The 17,497-nt window shown below is 48.5% G+C and overlaps 4 protein-coding genes across 4 annotated transcripts; 1 reads left to right on the top strand and 3 right to left on the bottom strand.

Moving 5' to 3' along the window:
- Positions 1 to 600: 600 nt before the first annotated feature.
- FTJAE_6320 (d-lactate dehydrogenase (cytochrome)) lies at positions 601 to 2,552 on the bottom strand (the record flags this gene model as incomplete). Its single annotated transcript, XM_037352920.1, has 3 exons — positions 601 to 693; positions 748 to 2,195; positions 2,243 to 2,552. The coding sequence occupies 3 exons, from the start codon at positions 2,550 to 2,552 to the stop codon at positions 601 to 603; spliced, it is 1,851 nt and encodes a 616-aa protein (XP_037206533.1).
- A 962-nt stretch (positions 2,553 to 3,514) lies between these two features.
- On the bottom strand, positions 3,515 to 5,538 carry FTJAE_6319 (uncharacterized protein; the record flags this gene model as incomplete). Its single annotated transcript, XM_037352918.1, has 2 exons — positions 3,515 to 5,438; positions 5,501 to 5,538. 2 exons carry the CDS (start codon positions 5,536 to 5,538, stop codon positions 3,515 to 3,517), a joined length of 1,962 nt encoding a protein of 653 aa, XP_037206532.1.
- Positions 5,539 to 6,561: 1,023 nt separating this feature from the next.
- Positions 6,562 to 7,470, top strand: FTJAE_6318 (enoyl hydratase; the record flags this gene model as incomplete). Its single annotated transcript, XM_037352917.1, has 1 exon — positions 6,562 to 7,470. One exon carries the CDS (start codon positions 6,562 to 6,564, stop codon positions 7,468 to 7,470), a length of 909 nt encoding a protein of 302 aa, XP_037206531.1.
- Positions 7,471 to 8,702: 1,232 nt separating this feature from the next.
- FTJAE_6317 (uncharacterized protein) lies at positions 8,703 to 10,121 on the bottom strand (the record flags this gene model as incomplete). The annotated part of the gene is made up of 1 exon (XM_037352916.1): positions 8,703 to 10,121. One exon carries the CDS (start codon positions 10,119 to 10,121, stop codon positions 8,703 to 8,705), a length of 1,419 nt encoding a protein of 472 aa, XP_037206530.1.
- Between the last annotated feature and the right edge of the window lie 7,376 nt (positions 10,122 to 17,497).

Here is a 17,497-nt window from a genome sequence, read left to right as displayed (position 1 = left end):
CGAGATACCTGTTGATCTTCCGTAGTCTGAAACCCTGAGGTGTATGCTGTACTCCTATATGTGATCTACTACGAGCTGGTTTTTCACAGTTCCCAAAGTATCTGTTCAGGAGAAGGACCTTCTCGATGTCCCTGTAAGGCTGGCTTCAGTTTTATATAACAATTTGCTCTCAATGTAATTACGCAAGCAACCCCAACCCTCCAGGAGCTGAGTGTAATAAACTCTCCTAAGCTCATATGGGCTTGGGGTAACGCTGTGGGTAATTGCATTAGCCTGAAGAATATGTTTAGTCACCGAAGATCATAGGGCCTTTGGCACTTCAAAAGCAACAGATGAAGAGAAGTACATTTCCAAGTGGATTGCATGGCCAACACCTAAATCAACTGTTCATAATTAACAATGCACCATCGTTATGTATCATCAGGGGTAAACTGTATCAAGGTTTCTGCTAAACTGATCTTATACACAGGCTTTCATAATGACGGGTCTCTGTGACTGCCGTCCAAGCCATCTATTCCTACATCGTACACGCTACACCAGGTATCATGATGCTCCCTTTCCTCCTGTCCGTTTCCAATATCATGCATATTTCACAACTCTCTACCACTCGTCGACCTCCCCCTTCTTAGGTTTTTGCACCCGCACAACCTTGTCACAGTTGAGCAAACATAGAGGATCAAAGGCCTTCTTGATCTGCATTGACTGTTAGCGAACTGTTCATTTCAATATAGGGGCATTATTTCTTACCTGTCGCATAGCGTCAACTGTAGACTCGCCAAGCTCATGAGGGAGATAATCCCGCTTGACAAGTCCAACACCGTGCTCACCCGTGACGGTACCCTCCATCTCAACAGCCTTCTTGACCATGCGATGCACGACAGCCTCAGCCTTTGCACGCTGAGCATCGTTGTACAGCAGAATAGTGTGGAAGTTGCCGTCACCGACATGTCCTACGATGGAAGCAAACAAGCCACTCTTTGCCATGTCCTCTTTGGTCGCCTCGATCAGATCTGGTAGCTTGCTCATGGGCACAGCGACATCGCCCGTCCACACGTGGTCACCGGGCTTCTTGACAGCTGTGGTACTCCAGAGAGCCTCCTTTCGTGCACTCCACAGCTCGTCCTGCTCTTCTTGGCTCTTAGCAAACTCAAAGGTCTTGCTGCCAGCCTGCTTAGCGAGCCCCTGCACCTGAGCAACCTGCTCCTTAACACCGGCGGGAGTTCCGGCGAACTTGAAAAAGAGCGTTGCTGCCTCTGTCCAAGCTCGCGATGTCATGCCCGCATCGTTGATGCACTTCATCTGGTTGTCGTCGAGGATCTCGACGGCAGCGACGGGGATGCCCTGGGCCACGACCTTGCTCACACAAGTAGCGGCATGACGAATCGAGGGGAAACTACAGACAGCGACGCTAGTAGACTCAGGCTTGACGGTAACCTTGAGAGTAGCCTCAGTCACGAGGCCAAGGGTACCCTCGGAACCAATAAACAGCTTGGTCAGATCGTAGCCGGCAGAGCTCTTGCGAGGTCGCTGCCGGGTCTTGATGACAGTACCATCAGCAAGAACGACAGTCAGGCTAAGAACCCACTCGCGCATAGTACCATAGCGATAGGCATTGGTGCCACTGCACCCAGTGCCGATCATACCTCCAATCATAGCACCAGGACCAGGGTCGGGAGGGAAGAAGAGACCCTCATGCCCCAGGTGGTCATTCAGAGCTTCCCAGCCCATCGCAGGCTGGACAACAACATCTAGATCCTCCTTGTGAAGATTGATTATCTTGTTCATACGACCAAAGTCGATGGAGATGCCCTTGCGGGTAGGTGTAAAGTGACCCTCGAGACTGGTACCGCCGCTATAGCCTGTAACGGGAATCTTGCGTTTATGGCAAACCTTCATAATCTCAGACACCTCTTCAGTGCTTGAGGGATAGACAACGCAAAAGGGTCGGTCTTCGGGGCTAGCCTGGTGAGAGGACCAACTGGATGTCGCATGGTGTTCGAGGTCGTTCTCGGCGGTGCTGACATTGTCTTGGCCGACGATCTTGACAAAGTCGGCCCAGGCAGCCTGCATGTTCTCGAGCTTTGTGTTGTGCTTGGGAGCTTTGGTCTTGTTGAGAGGTAGTGTCGACGTAGGCTCGGGGTCTCTTGGCCAATATGTACCAAGCCAGTATGAGATGCCAACGCCTGAGAGGAAGACTATCATTTGTTAGATTTTTGGTCTTGAAACGGGTGATTGAGCGTACCAAATGTCACCATCCAGTTCCTTGTAGGATCTGTCATGTTGCGCCACTCCTCGTACTTCTCCCTCTGCTCCCGCTCACGCCTTAATCGAGATCCAATACTGCCCATGACCTGTCCTTGGAATGTCCTTCCCACCTTTGTCTCGTTACTCTGTCGGGCGGGGGTATTCTTATTCGGTCTTTCAGGCTCGATCTCTGTAGCGTAAGAGCGGTAGAAAGACGTAGGTAGCCTTGTGGTTCGACAACTAGCTGTGGTGGGTGTCCGCAAGCTCCGCAGAGCAGCACGCTGAGCGCGCAATTGAAGAGAAGCCATGACGATGTAGATTGTGCGCGGGCAGAGGTTGAAAGTCGGTAGCAGGGATAATTAAGATATATAGGTCGTAAAAGGGTGTAGAGGAGTTGGTCGAAGCTGTATGATTGTGTCGGGATAGGAATTGGCCGACGAGGACAGGTCGATGTCGAGCTTAAGTGTTGAAGTCGACGGCAATGGAAAATTGTTAGGACGGAGTTGGAATACCGCACTATAATTCCTGAACCCCACACCACGGGGCCTTGTTCGGACGTCTTCAGGGCCTTGAGATCGGCTTCGATTAGATCTGCTACGGCGTGGAGGCCTTTGTCTAATTCTCATTGGCTGTGTTATTCTATTTCCTCTTATACTTGCCTTTTTCGTTCTTGGTTTCTCGGTATAATTCAGCAGTTGCGCTGTGTAATGTCCGTCTTTCTCATATCTTCGATACTGATCCGTACCGGCCGGGCTCAATCTTGTAAGACAGGATCTACTCCGTATCGATGGCTGAAATCTGACCGAAGTGGATGCTCAATGTGATTTCAAGGATGATTATCGACTATAGAGGGGGCACGTTGAAGAGCAATTATCACATCAAAGCACGTCACCGCCGGCCTCGGCCAGTTTCACTATCATGTATTACCAATCCTGTTTCAATGAACCTCGAATCAACCTTTATCCTGTATTGTATGTTCTGAGGCATTGAATGTTTTCACGCATCCATATAATCCTAATTACCATAGCCGAGACGTAAGATCTTCGGAGATTGGCCACCGCCGTTGATGAACGTTTCAGCCGCATTCCCCAAAATATCGCGGAGACCAAGTCCGCTCTCCCAGTGCTTCCGTCCGGACGCCCAGAAAACTGTCAAAACTACCCAATAAAATGCTGTATATTGTCCCGAAACTCCGTCCGCCCGTTTTCCTGTTGTCGTTGTCATCATACGTACCATGGTAGCTCTTCGCTCTCAAAGGTACACCAAGTGATCATATGCTGCCGTGTTGGACAAGCTGAACAGTAAAAGTCGGCGTTCCACTCTGCATGTGGTCAAAGTAGGCTGCCAACTCATCATCTCCTTGTATCTGAAGGGGCAATTCGTTACCCTTGGGGTCTTTAATGATACCCTCGATACGAAGACACATCGCCCCGGGAAATTTGGTCATCGCGACCTGGCGTAACTCCTGGATTGATTGTGAAGACATTGTAGATATCCACATGCTAGTGCTGGCCGGATATGTCGAAGAAGGGTGCAGCCGCATAAATACTGCGAAAGAAGATGGTACCGCAGGCACTGAAGGCACAGGCGAGAACATTGCATTGGGCGCGGGCGCCGAGAATTGGTGCTGCACGTATTGCTGCTGCATATAGTTTGCCTGAGGTTGATTCCCCAAGTACATCGATGAGCCGTACTGAGCATCCATGGGCACGGTGTTGGCAGCGGACGAGCCCAGCATTCTATGAGGTTGAGGTAGGACACCCTGAGAAGCCGGCATGCCCAGAGCCGGCAACTGTACCTGTCCTGGCCGTTGCGGTGCTGGCGGCTGACCGGTTGTTGTATAGGCAATACGTGAGTGGACTGGCTCATGGACTGGCTCAAACCCACTGTCGTCCATAGGCTGATCCATCATCGGATCCGCAGGTGAACTGGACCCTGGGGCTCCCCTCTCTGCCACCCCGAAGGCAGGGGGGGTCTCTATCGCTCTTTGGGTTTGTTGTTGATATATGCTTGGTTGAGCCTCGGTGAGTTGCGAGTTCTGAACAGTATGTTGTGGTTTGTCATTATGAGATTTGCGCTTCGCTGACTCCTTCTGCTTAGGAGCTTCGCCACTCTTGGTGGTTTTGGATCTCTTCTCGTCACGTCTTCTCTTGATCACGTCTCGAGCGACGATCTCGACTGCCTTGACTTTTCGGCGAGATGATTCATCATTTCCATGGAGGGGGATTGCCCGCATGCGTTCTGACTTCTCAAGCCATCGCTTCTTCAGTTCTTCCCACTGCTCTGGTGTTCCATCAGATTTACATGTAAACTTTGCATCGCACAGCACTTCATGCAAAGCAGCGCGGATTTCATGAGATTCTTCTGGGTTGAGACCCAGCTCGTTCTTTGCATCAACGAGAGTCATTCTGGTATCCTGGTTGCGTAGACGCTTGGTCACGTCAGTGCAAATAACGTCCAAGGCAAGCTGCTTCCTCTCAAGGTCCTCTTTGGAAATCCAAAGAGCTTGTTGTAGGTGCGGGCGCTCATGGATCAGGCGGTTCTTGACATAGTCCCATCTTCCCGGTCCAGCTTGGGTCTTCTTGACGATGGACTCTTCTTGACAGATTCGAGAAAAACACTCGCGAGCTTCCGCGTAAGTGTTCGCATCGAGACCGAGGGCTTCTTTGGAATCGTTCAAGGTCATTTCAGATGGGAAACGGACAATGTGCTCTGATTCAGTGAGATGCTGACGATTTCTTCGGCTTTGTCTTTTGCTAATCTTGCGTGGCTTGGGCGTTGTTGGGACAGAGGTGGCATCTTCAGGTGTTGAGTTTTCAGGAGCATATGGTTTTGGGTGGTCAGGATCTCTGGATTCTTGGTCAGGCAATGGAATGGTCACATCTCTGTCGTCTAGTGAAGTATCATTCTCAAGATTCTCATCCTCAGGCTCAGGCTCAGCATCACCACCAGATCTTGCTCGGTCACCATTTCGAACTCTAAGGAGCCAGCGATTGCGGGCACGCACTCTCATGAGTTCACGGGAATTGATGTCAAAGCCATCCTCATCAGTAAGGATTCGAAGCATTTCACTTTGAGGGACATTTCTCTTCCATAGCTCATGGATGCGCTTCACAAGTCGATCATCCTTGTGTTTTAGTCTTTGTTTTGTAGGAAACTTCCATCGACTAAACTGAACTTGAAAAGCGCGTTTGCTGAAATAGGTCGTGTAAGTTAAGCCGACGAGAGCGGTCACTTACACTGACTGAGCACTTACCTCGGCGTGAACTGGTAAACATTCTTCATGTGCACCATGATATCCTCGAGGGACCGACGCTCATTGATATAAAGTTGGTAGCACACATCTTTGTGTGGTTCCCATTGATAGACCATGATCCAATACTCGAGACAGCATAGTCTCTTGTGTCTGCGTCTTTGGTCAGAACGGCTCAACTAAAACTTGGAGCTTGTGGAGAGGCTTTTGCATTGCTGGTTGATCTGGGCTTCCGGAGTTTTTTGGCTGGTCAACCAAGGATTAGTCAGGTGTGTACAGTCCGAAGAGTGCGAAGTACTGCTATATAGACTGTACAATCTAATGATGAACTTGAACAAGCGATATTATTACATTTGATGATAGAATATATCCGTACAAAAGGCCGAAATACCATTTGAGTGGCTCATTGCAACATTCATGGGTCCCATATTTGAGAATAGGTGAATACATCCAGAGAATGCAACTCTCAAAGACAACTTTGAAACCCATTTGTACCTTGGTCAGCTATCTCAGACTCTAGAATAAGCAGCACCTCCAGACTAACGATGTGACAACAGCCAAGGGCAAAGGTCGAATAGATCTATGTCTTAATATGATTTTTCTCTCATTTTCTAAGTGGGCACAGTCCGAACAAATGCTGCTTTTGGTTCTCATCAAGACAACAGTGTGCGGAATTCAAGCCGCCTGGCCGCTTGACGATGACAGTGACGATCTCTAGCTAAGGCCAATACCCTTACATGTGATACTAGCATTCACATGCTCTCTCATTATCATTCCTATTTCAATCATTTCCCCAATCTCCTTTACTCACTTGAGAAGACAGGAATATTATACAGATACCGGGTGTATTTAAACGACAGCGACACTCACTCAACGCTTCTCTATACCTTAGTTCCTATTTAGCTTACACCTCGGCTCAATCTTGTAAGTCAGCCCGAGACGTTGTCACCATTCCGCGGCTCAACTGAAGCCCAATCAATCCATCGCACTCTAAATTAACATCGTCCTGACCTCATCTTCACTCTTTCATACTTCATTTATTACTCACGACACCAATAATCGCAATGGCATCGCCTTCGCTTCCCCACAGCTATGCAGCCCTCGACCTCCCGACCCTCCAGCTCTTCCATCATCCCCCCTCTTCCAAAGAAGTCACACATGTCATAGTCATAAAGCTTCACCGTCCTGAAGCTCGTAATGCTTTCACCGACACAATGGCGGCTTCGCTCTCCCATGCGCTCAACACACTCTCTGTTGATCCTCGCGTTCGCGCCATAGTCCTCACTTCATCGGATCCAAAGAATCGCATGTACTGCGCTGGTATGGACTTCAACGAGGAACATGCGCTGGGGAAAGATGCTGCTGATCATCGCGACTCCGGTGGCATTGTCACTTTGCCTATGTATCGCTGCAACAAGCCTGTCATCGTCGCCATCAACGGCTCTGCTGTTGGCGTGGGTATCACAATGACTCTCGGCGCCAACATCCGCGTTGTGAGCCGCGACGCCCAGATTGGCTTTGTGTTTGGTCGCCGTGGTTTCAGCATGGAGGCATGCAGCAGTTTCTTCCTCCCACGCCTCATAGGGACAAGCCGTGCACTTCACCTCACCACCACTGGCGCTGTCTACCCTGCCACTCACAAGCTTTTTGACGGTCTCTTCAGCGAGATTGTTGCACCTGAAGAGGTTCTTCCCACAGCGCTCAAGATCGCGGATGAGATAGCGGCTAACGTAAGTGGTGTCTCTGCGCGGGTAATGAAGGATATGATTTACAGGGGAGCCTCGTCGCCTGAGGAGGCGCATTTGCTTGAGAGCAAGATATTTTGGGACTTGTTCACAGGCAAGGATGCGAAAGAGGGGATGAATAGCTTCTTGGAGAAGAGGAAGCCAGATTTCACGGGGACTATGGACAAGAATGCGCCCAAAATCTACCCTTGGTGGACGCCCGTAGATATTGCCAGGCCAAAGCTGTAGTGATTCATTGCTGGAAATGTGTTTATTGCTGTATTTTATGATCACTTGGCTACCTATGCCCTATGAATTGTACAAGGACTCCGTTGGTTTTGGTGTATACTCATCACTCCAAAGAACACTGTATCATAATACCCACAAATCCATTTCTCTTCATTCCTTAGGTAATGGGACAAATATTATCTGCATTCATCTTCAGCAATAACGCTCTGTCTCATAACCCCAGATTAATGTCTCCATAGGTAGGACTCGAGCAATGATTTAGCGCTGAACCATCAAAAGAGGCTAGAGAGGTCATGAGATTCCATACCTTCAAGACCCTTGTCTAACTAATCCTCCCCACACTTAGGATCTCCGCCGTTAAGCCGACCCACTCTCTGTCAAAGGCCGCAAACGAACGTCATGTGCGATTGATTAATGTCATGTGAAAGGGATGCACAGGAGGCAAAGCTGAGCCACTCTGATACACCCGTACGATGGATTCGTCTTCTTCTTGGCCCGACACTCGAGTCACTAGAATTGGGGGTTGTGCTACTTCACAGGATGTTTGCCAAGAGAGGGAGGAGACGTAACGTTAACGTGAGTGAGGCAAATTGCCGGTCATGTCTGTTCATGTTTTGATCCGGTTCTATGGTAGAAGCGCCTAAGCCGTTCCATCCGATATGCCACAGCCGTACAAGCCGAGCTGGAATGAAACTCGAAAAAAACAAGAAACAATGCAACAAATCGTCCCAAATCAAAGAACAAAGTTCTTAAGGTCATCCCGCGTAGCTCGAGTCCGTTGATGCAACCATGCATGCCAATCGTAGAAGTAGAAGAAACAAAAACAAAGTGGTAAACCCCAACTCCTTGCCTATAAAATGTCAAAAGATAAGGTCCCTCCTGGCCGTGAAAACTCGCTCGTTTCCATGCCACATTGCTCCAAAGGCCGTGAGTGCGCGTGTGTTATACGTGGGCGAATGGGAAGTGAGGGATATACTGCTTCCCGTAGGTGAAATTCAAGGTATCGTAGTGAAGATATGGCTAGCTGTAAATTTGTGCTCGCCGAGTATCTGCCGAGAAAAGCATTCGTAGATTCATCGGCGACGGGTATATGGTGATGAGCAGTATGCGTCAAAGGCGCTGGTCTGCTGTCGCGGCTGGTATTGCTGATAGGGAGTTCTGACAACGAATCCCTTCTTTGGGCCAGAGAATTTGGTCTTGAGTTTGGTCTTGGTCTCGCTGGTAAAATTCTCCTATCTTCGACCAAGCTTGAGCAGTCGCGTTCTCAACCACAGAACAAAAGCGGTCCAAGCACTGGTAGTTTTTCGCTTGGTGGTTTTGCTTCGGTGAGTTGATTGAAAGTGCACATCGTCAGCTCTAGCGCCAGGTGTCTGGCCTGTAGGCACAGTATCGTAGCTTCGGGTACCAAAGTCGACCTTCTCGTTCTCGGTGGTCAACCCCAGACCCACACCAGTGCCAGTAGTCTTGCGAGAGATCGAAGGTCGGATGTCAGTACTACTGGACACACGATCACACGAGATTCGAGAAGTTCCAAAGCTACCCTTGCGACCATTCTTGTTGAAGCGGTGGGCTTCGCGACTCTCTGCACGTTCCTGTTTGCGGATCTGCTCACGGGCATACTTTTCCTCCTTGGCTCGTTCTTTTTCCTCAAACTTACGACGGGCCTCGCGGACGTTCTCCTGGCGGGTGACAGTGTCAACCTCGCTGCGTGAGCGGAGACGGAAACCGCTCATGTCGAGAGAGCTCCGGAGTGGTGACATTGCGTTGGAGGATGTAGACGCAGCGATCATCTGGGGTGAAACAAAGGAACCAGAAGGTGGGCTGGTGCTTGACGCAGAGTCGAGAGCCGTGGTTGAGCCCGTGTTCAGGTGGAGGTCAGATCGGCTGCGAGTCACGATGCTATGGGGCTTTCGCGCAGATATTCCTGTGGCGGTGCGGCCGTTGGTAGTGATGCGCAGCGGTTGATTCACATCTGATAACGAGCTGGTGCGCTGACTAGCAAGAGAGGGACGGCGGGGCCGGGAACCAGAATGATAGGCACGAGTCGAAGTCTGAAGGCTCTGAGAGTCGATATTGTCTTCGTTCTCAGTTATCGTGGGAGAATAATCGCGAGGTCCGGTGGTATTGTCCAGGGAAGCGAGCGAGTTGGCGTAGGAGAGAGGTGGTGTTGAGGTGCGCGGCGTTTGTTGGAAAGGATGCACAAAGGAGCCGTTTCTGCCACCGCTAGCAGAAGTCGCAATAGAAGCATGAGAAGTGCCACTGGTAGAACGAGCATGCCCTTGCGAATATTTGTTTGAGCGAGCACCTCCATTGCTCAGATCCGTGGCCGATATAGAGAAGCTGACATCGCGTGCGCGGGCGGCAGGTGTTGGCAGTGCTGATGCACCTGCCGTATAAGACGAGTCGTCGCCGTCTACATTATACGAGGAATAACCAAATTGACCCTGCTCGTCCCAACCGCGATCCAAATCGAGAGAATTCTTTTCCGAGTGGGAGTGGTGCGATTGCAGTTTCTTGAGGATCGGCTTCACAGCAGGTCGACTGCGAGGTTTTGTTATTTTAGCATGCCCATGGCCGTGTTGATTACCATGCCCAAAGCCGTGACCGTGTAGGTGACCCGGTAACGAACTGCTGGTCTGCGCCATTGCCATTAGAAAATAGGCAATAGTGTAGAAGAGAGGTTGAAGAAGAACCCGAAAGGGTTTCAAAGGGTGTCAAAGAGGTATACGAGGGGTTCTGTGTTGTGTTTGTTTGCTGGTGTTGTTGGGCGTCTTGTCGCCGTTGCACGGATACGGGCGCAGCGCAGGCGGAGGGTGAGGAGTCTGTCGCACGCCCAGCGTATCTCAGAGCATCATGAAAGAAGTTGACTTCTCTTTTTCTTTCAAGTTGTACAATGAACAGACAAATCACCTCCACACACACAAAGGTTCTTCACAGAAGATACACTCTCTTCGCTCTCTCAACGACCAGCGTATGCAAGTAAGTAAACAAGATAAGAAGAACTGATTGAGCGACAACAAGGAAATGTCGCAGAGAAAGAGAAAAGACTCGGACAGGTCGGGTCGGGGAGGCCTGGCCTTAGAACGATCAGGGGTGTTCCCAGGTCCTAGAGAACCGAGAGTAGGCACTCCGTAGTGGGTGGGGTTACTGCTGTAAAGGAGGAGTCCGGGCCCGGCGGTACCTAGCGGTAGCCTGTAGGTAGCTCAACTCAACTGACTCTCACTTCTGGACTCGAGTCCCGAAGCCAAGGAATACCAGAGTTTAATGCGGCGATGAAGCCAAGACACAAGAGTTGAGTTTTTGATTTGGAATGATACAAATGAAAAGAAAGTCAAAAGGATGAGGGGAAAGAGAAAACAGGGAGGGTGAGACGGTAAAACCTCTGTCTGTGTCTTTTCTTATCCTTCTGCCTGTGGCCGTGTAAGAGGCGGCAGATTACGACGGTGAAAGCGGCGGAGGCAGTGGAGGTCGAATTTGAGAATGGCGGTGCGGCCGGAGAAGGCAAATACCGGTCAAATACCGCTGTACTCTACCTAAGTACACAGCAATCACTACCTACCACTCAGCACTAGATCAGCTCAGCATATGGGAAAGGATACCTAGGTACAGCCTGGTACTGTACCTACAGTAGGCTCTTCAACTAGAGACACTCTAACCTTTGGTAGTAGAAAAACTGGGTTTCGGTGGCAGCGAAGCCAAGTGATTGAACCAATGTCAAGACGTTCTAGGCCAGATTCAGCCTCATCAAGCGCATTGGCATGTGGGGTTCAGTGGAGAGAGTTCTTTCTTGTTGAGTCCTTTTCACTCCTCTCTTCTCTAGGCTCTTCCTCTTCGTCCACAGGCTGTGACGCTGACCAGGGATTGGCCAGGGTATCTTGTTCCGTGGGTATCGCCAAGCCAACGTCGGTCTGCGGTCTGCGAACCTGCGATGATGTGATCGAGTGCCGATGTCCCGTTACAGTGGTAGTCGCAGTAGTATTCGACTACAAGTTGTTGAGAGGCGGTAAGACAATACAAGAGATGTGATATGCGGGGGTTCCAGAGGCCAAGGAGAGGTCGAAGCGGTCGGGTCGCAGATGTTCACATCAATCAATGTCTTGCAAGGCCACCTAGCCTACAGGAGAGTAGCGGCAGATAACGACACGGATAGATAGACGTGAGTGAGATTTGGGGGCGTTTGCGGGGGTGATATCCTTGGAAACTTAAGATGCAGCAGACCGTATCTGTCTCGATAGAGGGGAGTATTGGTCCAATAGGAAGAGTAGGGACGGATGATGATGCGCTCAAGTCTGAAGCACAGAATGTTGTGTACAGAAGAAAAGAAGACAAGATATGGAAGGACTCGAAAGAAATGAGGTCTCGAGGGACATGTCACTCACATGCAATTGTCCCCTCATGGACTCGGGAATTACAGTAGTTAATATCCAAACTCATGACGCTTCTGATCAGACGAAATTGGGCGATTAATTACTCTGTCAGGAAGCGAGCAGCCAAGACAGAGCGAAATGAAGTTCCCAAGGTTCAACCAACCTATTGGCTCGCCAACAGTCTCGCCAGCTCTGCAAGGATAAAACTGTTAGGTATGTAATCTGGGCACACGCAACTCTGATAATGTGATTCTTGGTGTGTGTGGTGATTTCGCTGTCCTCGAGTCATCCACTAACAATTACACTCACGTTTTATCGGCCCTTCTCTGGTGCATACATTCAGCCAAACTTCAAAGAAACAACATGGCTTACAATTGTTTTCAGCCTTGTTTCTCTGTCATGTTGTACTCCGTAATGGGTAGATCTGTCACAAACTGTTCCCCCTCGTTGCATCATGTACTGTTTCATCCGCGTTGATCCCCCGGAACATCACCATCATTAACATCATCATCCCGTTTCATCCATCCGGATCTACCAGCAACGCTTCTGTTTGCGGGGGGTTGTCTCGGGTCCTGTAACGCCGTGAGACCTACCGGCTAAGCTTCACGACTGTGTGTTGGTTCTTCCTAGTTATTCACTGATGCCTGGATAGTTTCGTTTCAAGCATCATCAAACTTTTGACTACGCGATTAATTGATACTTTCGCTTCTCTAATTACCTCGTCTTCCGTTATCCCGCGTTCCTTATCTTGGACCTGACCTTGAATTCGTGGTTCTCGACCCCTTGTCTCTTGACACTAGTGGTCGATCATTCGCTCTAGGCCAGTCCAATTTGATGTCATCACTGGTTCTTTTTGTCTCATAACTAGTAGGGATTGACTATTGATGAGAGCGGGAAACATTGGTTACATCCGGAGAGCTTATTCATTTATCGCTGTATAGGTTAGAGTTTGATTGAACTTCGACAGCACTGCCTGATATCAGTTACGAATCCTTTTACCCTTTTGACAACCATGTGTTCGTCATTCCTCGTCCCTATGCTTATTCAAGGGGAGGGCAATCCAGACTACGCCACCAGGCACCTCGTCATCAGGTACAGAAACGCCATTAACCGTCGTCTCCTGGCGATCACTTCTAGACTCATAAACAATTTTCAGTCAAGTGAGCTATCCAATCCAAAAACCCTTCTTGGAATTCCCACCATTTGTCAACCACTCCAGGGTCACGCGACTTCAAGTCTCGGCTGAACACCACATGTTGCACAAGATAAGGTCTCTAGACTCTCGGCCTCGTCGGCTCATGCTGGTCTTACAACTAAATAAATTCCCCTCAAAAGGGTCCTCAACTGGCGTCTTTAAACTTGCGCCACAAATCGATAGTGCTGTGTTTCTCCTCATTGCCCCTCTCTCCCCCGCCTCCGCTTCTCCTCTCACCTTCGCCTCAATAGATTCGCAACTCCTCTCTCGTCATGAAATCAGGTTGAACTGGTAGCTAGTTTAACTTACCAACACGCCCCAGTGGCATTTTGACCTTCACGACTGACTATTACGCGGCCTTCTCCTTGTGCATTACGTTACCCTCTTAACTGGTTCCAGTCCTAAGTGGGCGAGTCTGCCTCCGTAGCTCGCTCATTGTTGGTTGAGACGTGCAGAAACATCTGCAACTCTCCCCAAACGTCTCGCATGGAGTCTCAATATCAATATCATTCCCCACAGTATCCGTTCGCCTTGTCCTGTTATAGCATTCGGAGTGGGGAGCTCCTTGGCCATCTCCATACTGTCATGCCAATCCACTAGGAACAAACTATAAACTCGTAAAATGACATTTGTATCCACCAGCTAAAGAATTCTCTCTAGGCCATGACCTCACAGCCGCATCCAATGCGGACTATAAAGTAATCATATACAATTGACTATCATTTGCTGTGGAGACTGCAAGTCGTGTTATAGTTCGGATTAGAAACTCAGTGAGTTACGCCGGAAACATCTGAGACATGCAAAACAAGTTTCATGATGATCAGATACCGGCAATTCTGAAAGTCAAATCATTTCGCCCCTCACCTATAAAGATAGTGTATGTATGGTATTACTACACCTTCAAAATACTGGCTCAAGTGAGAAGACTCAGATATATAAAGGAGCCTCACTTATTGAGTCATAGAGGCTCAGACCAGACTAGACATCAACGCTTTCGAAACTTTATGTAGTCAAAAATCATATGTACAGTATCAGCAAACTCTAAGCGATAGAGCTGACCATGCTTTTCGAGCAATATATCTTGAAGCATCTTGATCTGTTCATGTACTTAGGTAGTCATACGTACATGCATCAATCATCATGATAACTCCATCTTCAACCACAATGCCCCCAATGAAAAGGCTCCGACGCTATGTTTTTAAACACGGAAAGGCCCGCCTTGGCTCCTTCGTCTGCCGTCGTTGCCTGGCTAGTCTCAAACATTTTTGGTGTTGGTGTTTCATGACGTGTGTTGGGGAGTCTTTGATACAGTGTGTAAGTCGGGACTAATAACGATGGTATTTCACGCATAAATATGCGTTAGAGGGAAATATTCTATCTAGATCTCTTGGTCTGAGAACAGAGGTATCACAATATTGATGGTTCCCTGAGCTGTACTGGTTTTGAAGTTCAAGGTCCATCACCCCTTTACACGATGAAATTAGGGAGTTACCATCCAGTGAGCTAATCTAGACACAAATAACTGCCAAGATTCAATTATATTGTTCAATAAGCGGCTTTCATTTCATTGTATAGATTCTATTCCATACAGTGGTTATGTCAAGCCAGAGTGATCTAATAACATGTCCCCAAACAGGACGGAACCATGTCACTAACGAATACCAGCCTACAGGCCACTTAATAGATTTATGTCCTAGACAGAAATATTCACGGTATTTTCTTAATTCATCTTGCCTCAACTCGCTCGCCTGAGAGGTCTGTAGCTGTGTTCTAGGGGACGAGCGATACATCGCCGTCACCACTCATTACTGTGTTTAACAAAGCCCCAGAGCTTGGGTGATTGTTGTATATTGTATAGCTTTCAAAGTTCTCCGTGACTTTGTGTAGGGGGTTCCTGGCCTGTCTTGTCTCTAGTTGACGTGTAATAGTTCTTATCATATCAGCTTTATGCTGTAGCCATTGGCCAGTCATCGTGGTATCGATGTNNCAGCAGAGAGAACCTAGTTGACGTGTAATGCCATGCCGCTTCAGTACAATATGTATTAAACACCTTGAGACTAGAACACACAAATAAAGCCACTACGGTGATTAGACACATGTATACTCCGTAGCCAGTGCCGATTCATTATCAGTTTAGCTTCGTTTATATAGATCTTGCGAAGTTCTCACCTCAGCTCGACATATCGAACATTTTTTTCCCTCTCGACGTCTCAGCCTGATAGACCTTGAATTAACTTATCAATATCACAATCACTGTTATCTCGGCGACCTTAGAGAGCCTCCATACCAATTCAATATATATGATATTGACGTCTGGTGGAACCCTGGATATGCTGAGTTCTATATCTGGATTCCCTGCGTATAGGGTAAGTGGTATCAACTGTCAAAAGTTATGATTCCAGGTAGCCCGGGTGGTAATATAGTTAGAGTCACTATATCGGTGAGGTAGAATGCTTAAAGATACTGGCTTGGATGTTGCGGGCCTCGTGTGTGGGCGTTGACTGTGTTTTTGGACGAGGAAACAGAGTATCCAGTGAACCTGGTTTCAAAGAACTAGATGTTCTACGGAAATTCGACTTAAACCAGGATATTACAGGCATATTGACTACTGGAAAGTAAGCTGTAGTAGGAATTATTTCGGCGGTAGTATTTGATCTTGCACATAGTACATCAGCGTCGTCTGATATTTCATCACACTAACTTTCACTTCACGATGTAAAACACCACATCGAAGTTTCGCGATCTGTGACTTGGCGCCATATTACAATGCAGGAAAAAGGCATTAGTGCAGGTACAATGAGCTTTGACCTATGAAATCGATCAGTTATGACCAAAAGTCCACGATGGTAGTTCCCATGCTGCATGCTTATTCCGACAGCACATCCGGCAGCACCTCGTGCTTCCCCGAAGCATGCCAATGCCCCGCCATGGCCCGGTACGATCTGGGAACAAAAGAGCTTCGTTAATAGCCGCATACGAAATATATATATGTGTGCCTATGACACAAGAGAGAAGTTCCAACAGGGAGAGGCTGCGAGTGGTCGTAATCGCCTTGAGGCAGACACTTGAGATTCCAAAAGCTCCTTCACGCTCACAAATCCTCGTCTTAAACAGGAGCTTACTCTCTCAACTACGACTTATAATTGTTTTCTATCCCACCATGCTGGAGGCTTAAGTTGACAATAACTGCTTTTAAGTCAGTGTAGGAGTCTTATAGTATCGGGAAACAAAGGCTCAGGGGGGGTTGGTGACCAGGAGAGACAGAAAGATTTGCATGTGAGTATAAAGGCATCGACTATAGCTTCGCATCGGAGAGTATGAGCTCACAGTCTGGCAGACGACCTTCTGTTAGGAGCCTGTTTGAGAAGCTCTGAATGGAGACTTCATACTTGATGCGTCGACCCATGGTTAACGAGCTGCCCTTTCCCGCCGACTGACATGTGCAATCGTCCTCATGCATAATGATGCCGGGTGAATGACACCAAGGGCCGTGAAGCCGTTGGCTTTCTTATCTGTGTATTCCTTTCATCGAGGCCTGCCACTTGAATCGAATCAAGGTCAAGGTGCATATAAATGAATGCAACAGTGTAAATACTTGACTGTATACTCTTCGAATAGGTTGGTTGCGCCAACGTAGATGTCCTTTGATCTGTACAAGAACATACTGAAACAAGAACCATAATTGAGCAAGAGGCCGAGGATTCAGTACAAAGGCGGGATTTTGACCAAGTTGACGTTACAGAGCGACAAGGAAAAAGTAGTCTATCTGGTTTGAAGATGTGACCGTCAAGATTCAACCCTGTCGACGTTGGTTTAGCAAATGCTCCGTGCTTCAATCGTTTCTCCCCTGTCTCGCTAGCTACCCTGGCCTCCGAGCAAAGCTAGGGTTATCCCGGCTCCTCCACAAATTTCGTAGCACTAAAAGAATAACGGCAGGAAGATCGGCTTCGTCTTCAACATTTTGAATGTGATATCACAACGCATTGTGAATATGGCCTCTCTTGAGGCACAGTTTTTGATATACCGGACCAACAACGTCCGGAGCCGTTTCTTGTCACTGCATGGTGGCGAGGTTACTTGAGATCTGCGAATGAGGGGGAAAAATACCTCGAGCATGCGCCCATGAAAATGCCAATGGCTCCATAGCGGCAAATCAAGGTGTAAATGCGAGAGGGTTCAACAATAAACGAGCAGCATCAGGATCAGGGTGCAGTGGGGATCCCTGTAGTCTTGTCTTGATGGACAGACTCCCTCCGAAAGAGCCTGTCTTGAAAAATGCTGTAAACAAAAGGTCTGACCCACCATGCATTATCGATTGGCTTTGATTGAATAATAGCACTTTTGCTACCTGTTGCGTTGCAGGTAATGGTAAGTTGTCTTTGAGCTCTTGATGCCATTCGAGATTGAATTGCAGGCAAGCAACCTCAAGCGCAGCAGTAGGAGCACAGCAGCACCTTTTTGTGAA

The sequence above is a fragment of the Fusarium tjaetaba genome (genome assembly GCF_013396195.1).
Source record: "Fusarium tjaetaba strain NRRL 66243 chromosome Unknown NRRL66243_c0000123, whole genome shotgun sequence".
NCBI classification, from domain to species: domain Eukaryota; kingdom Fungi; phylum Ascomycota; class Sordariomycetes; order Hypocreales; family Nectriaceae; genus Fusarium; species Fusarium tjaetaba.
This window is presented reverse-complemented; position numbering and strand designations above follow the sequence as displayed.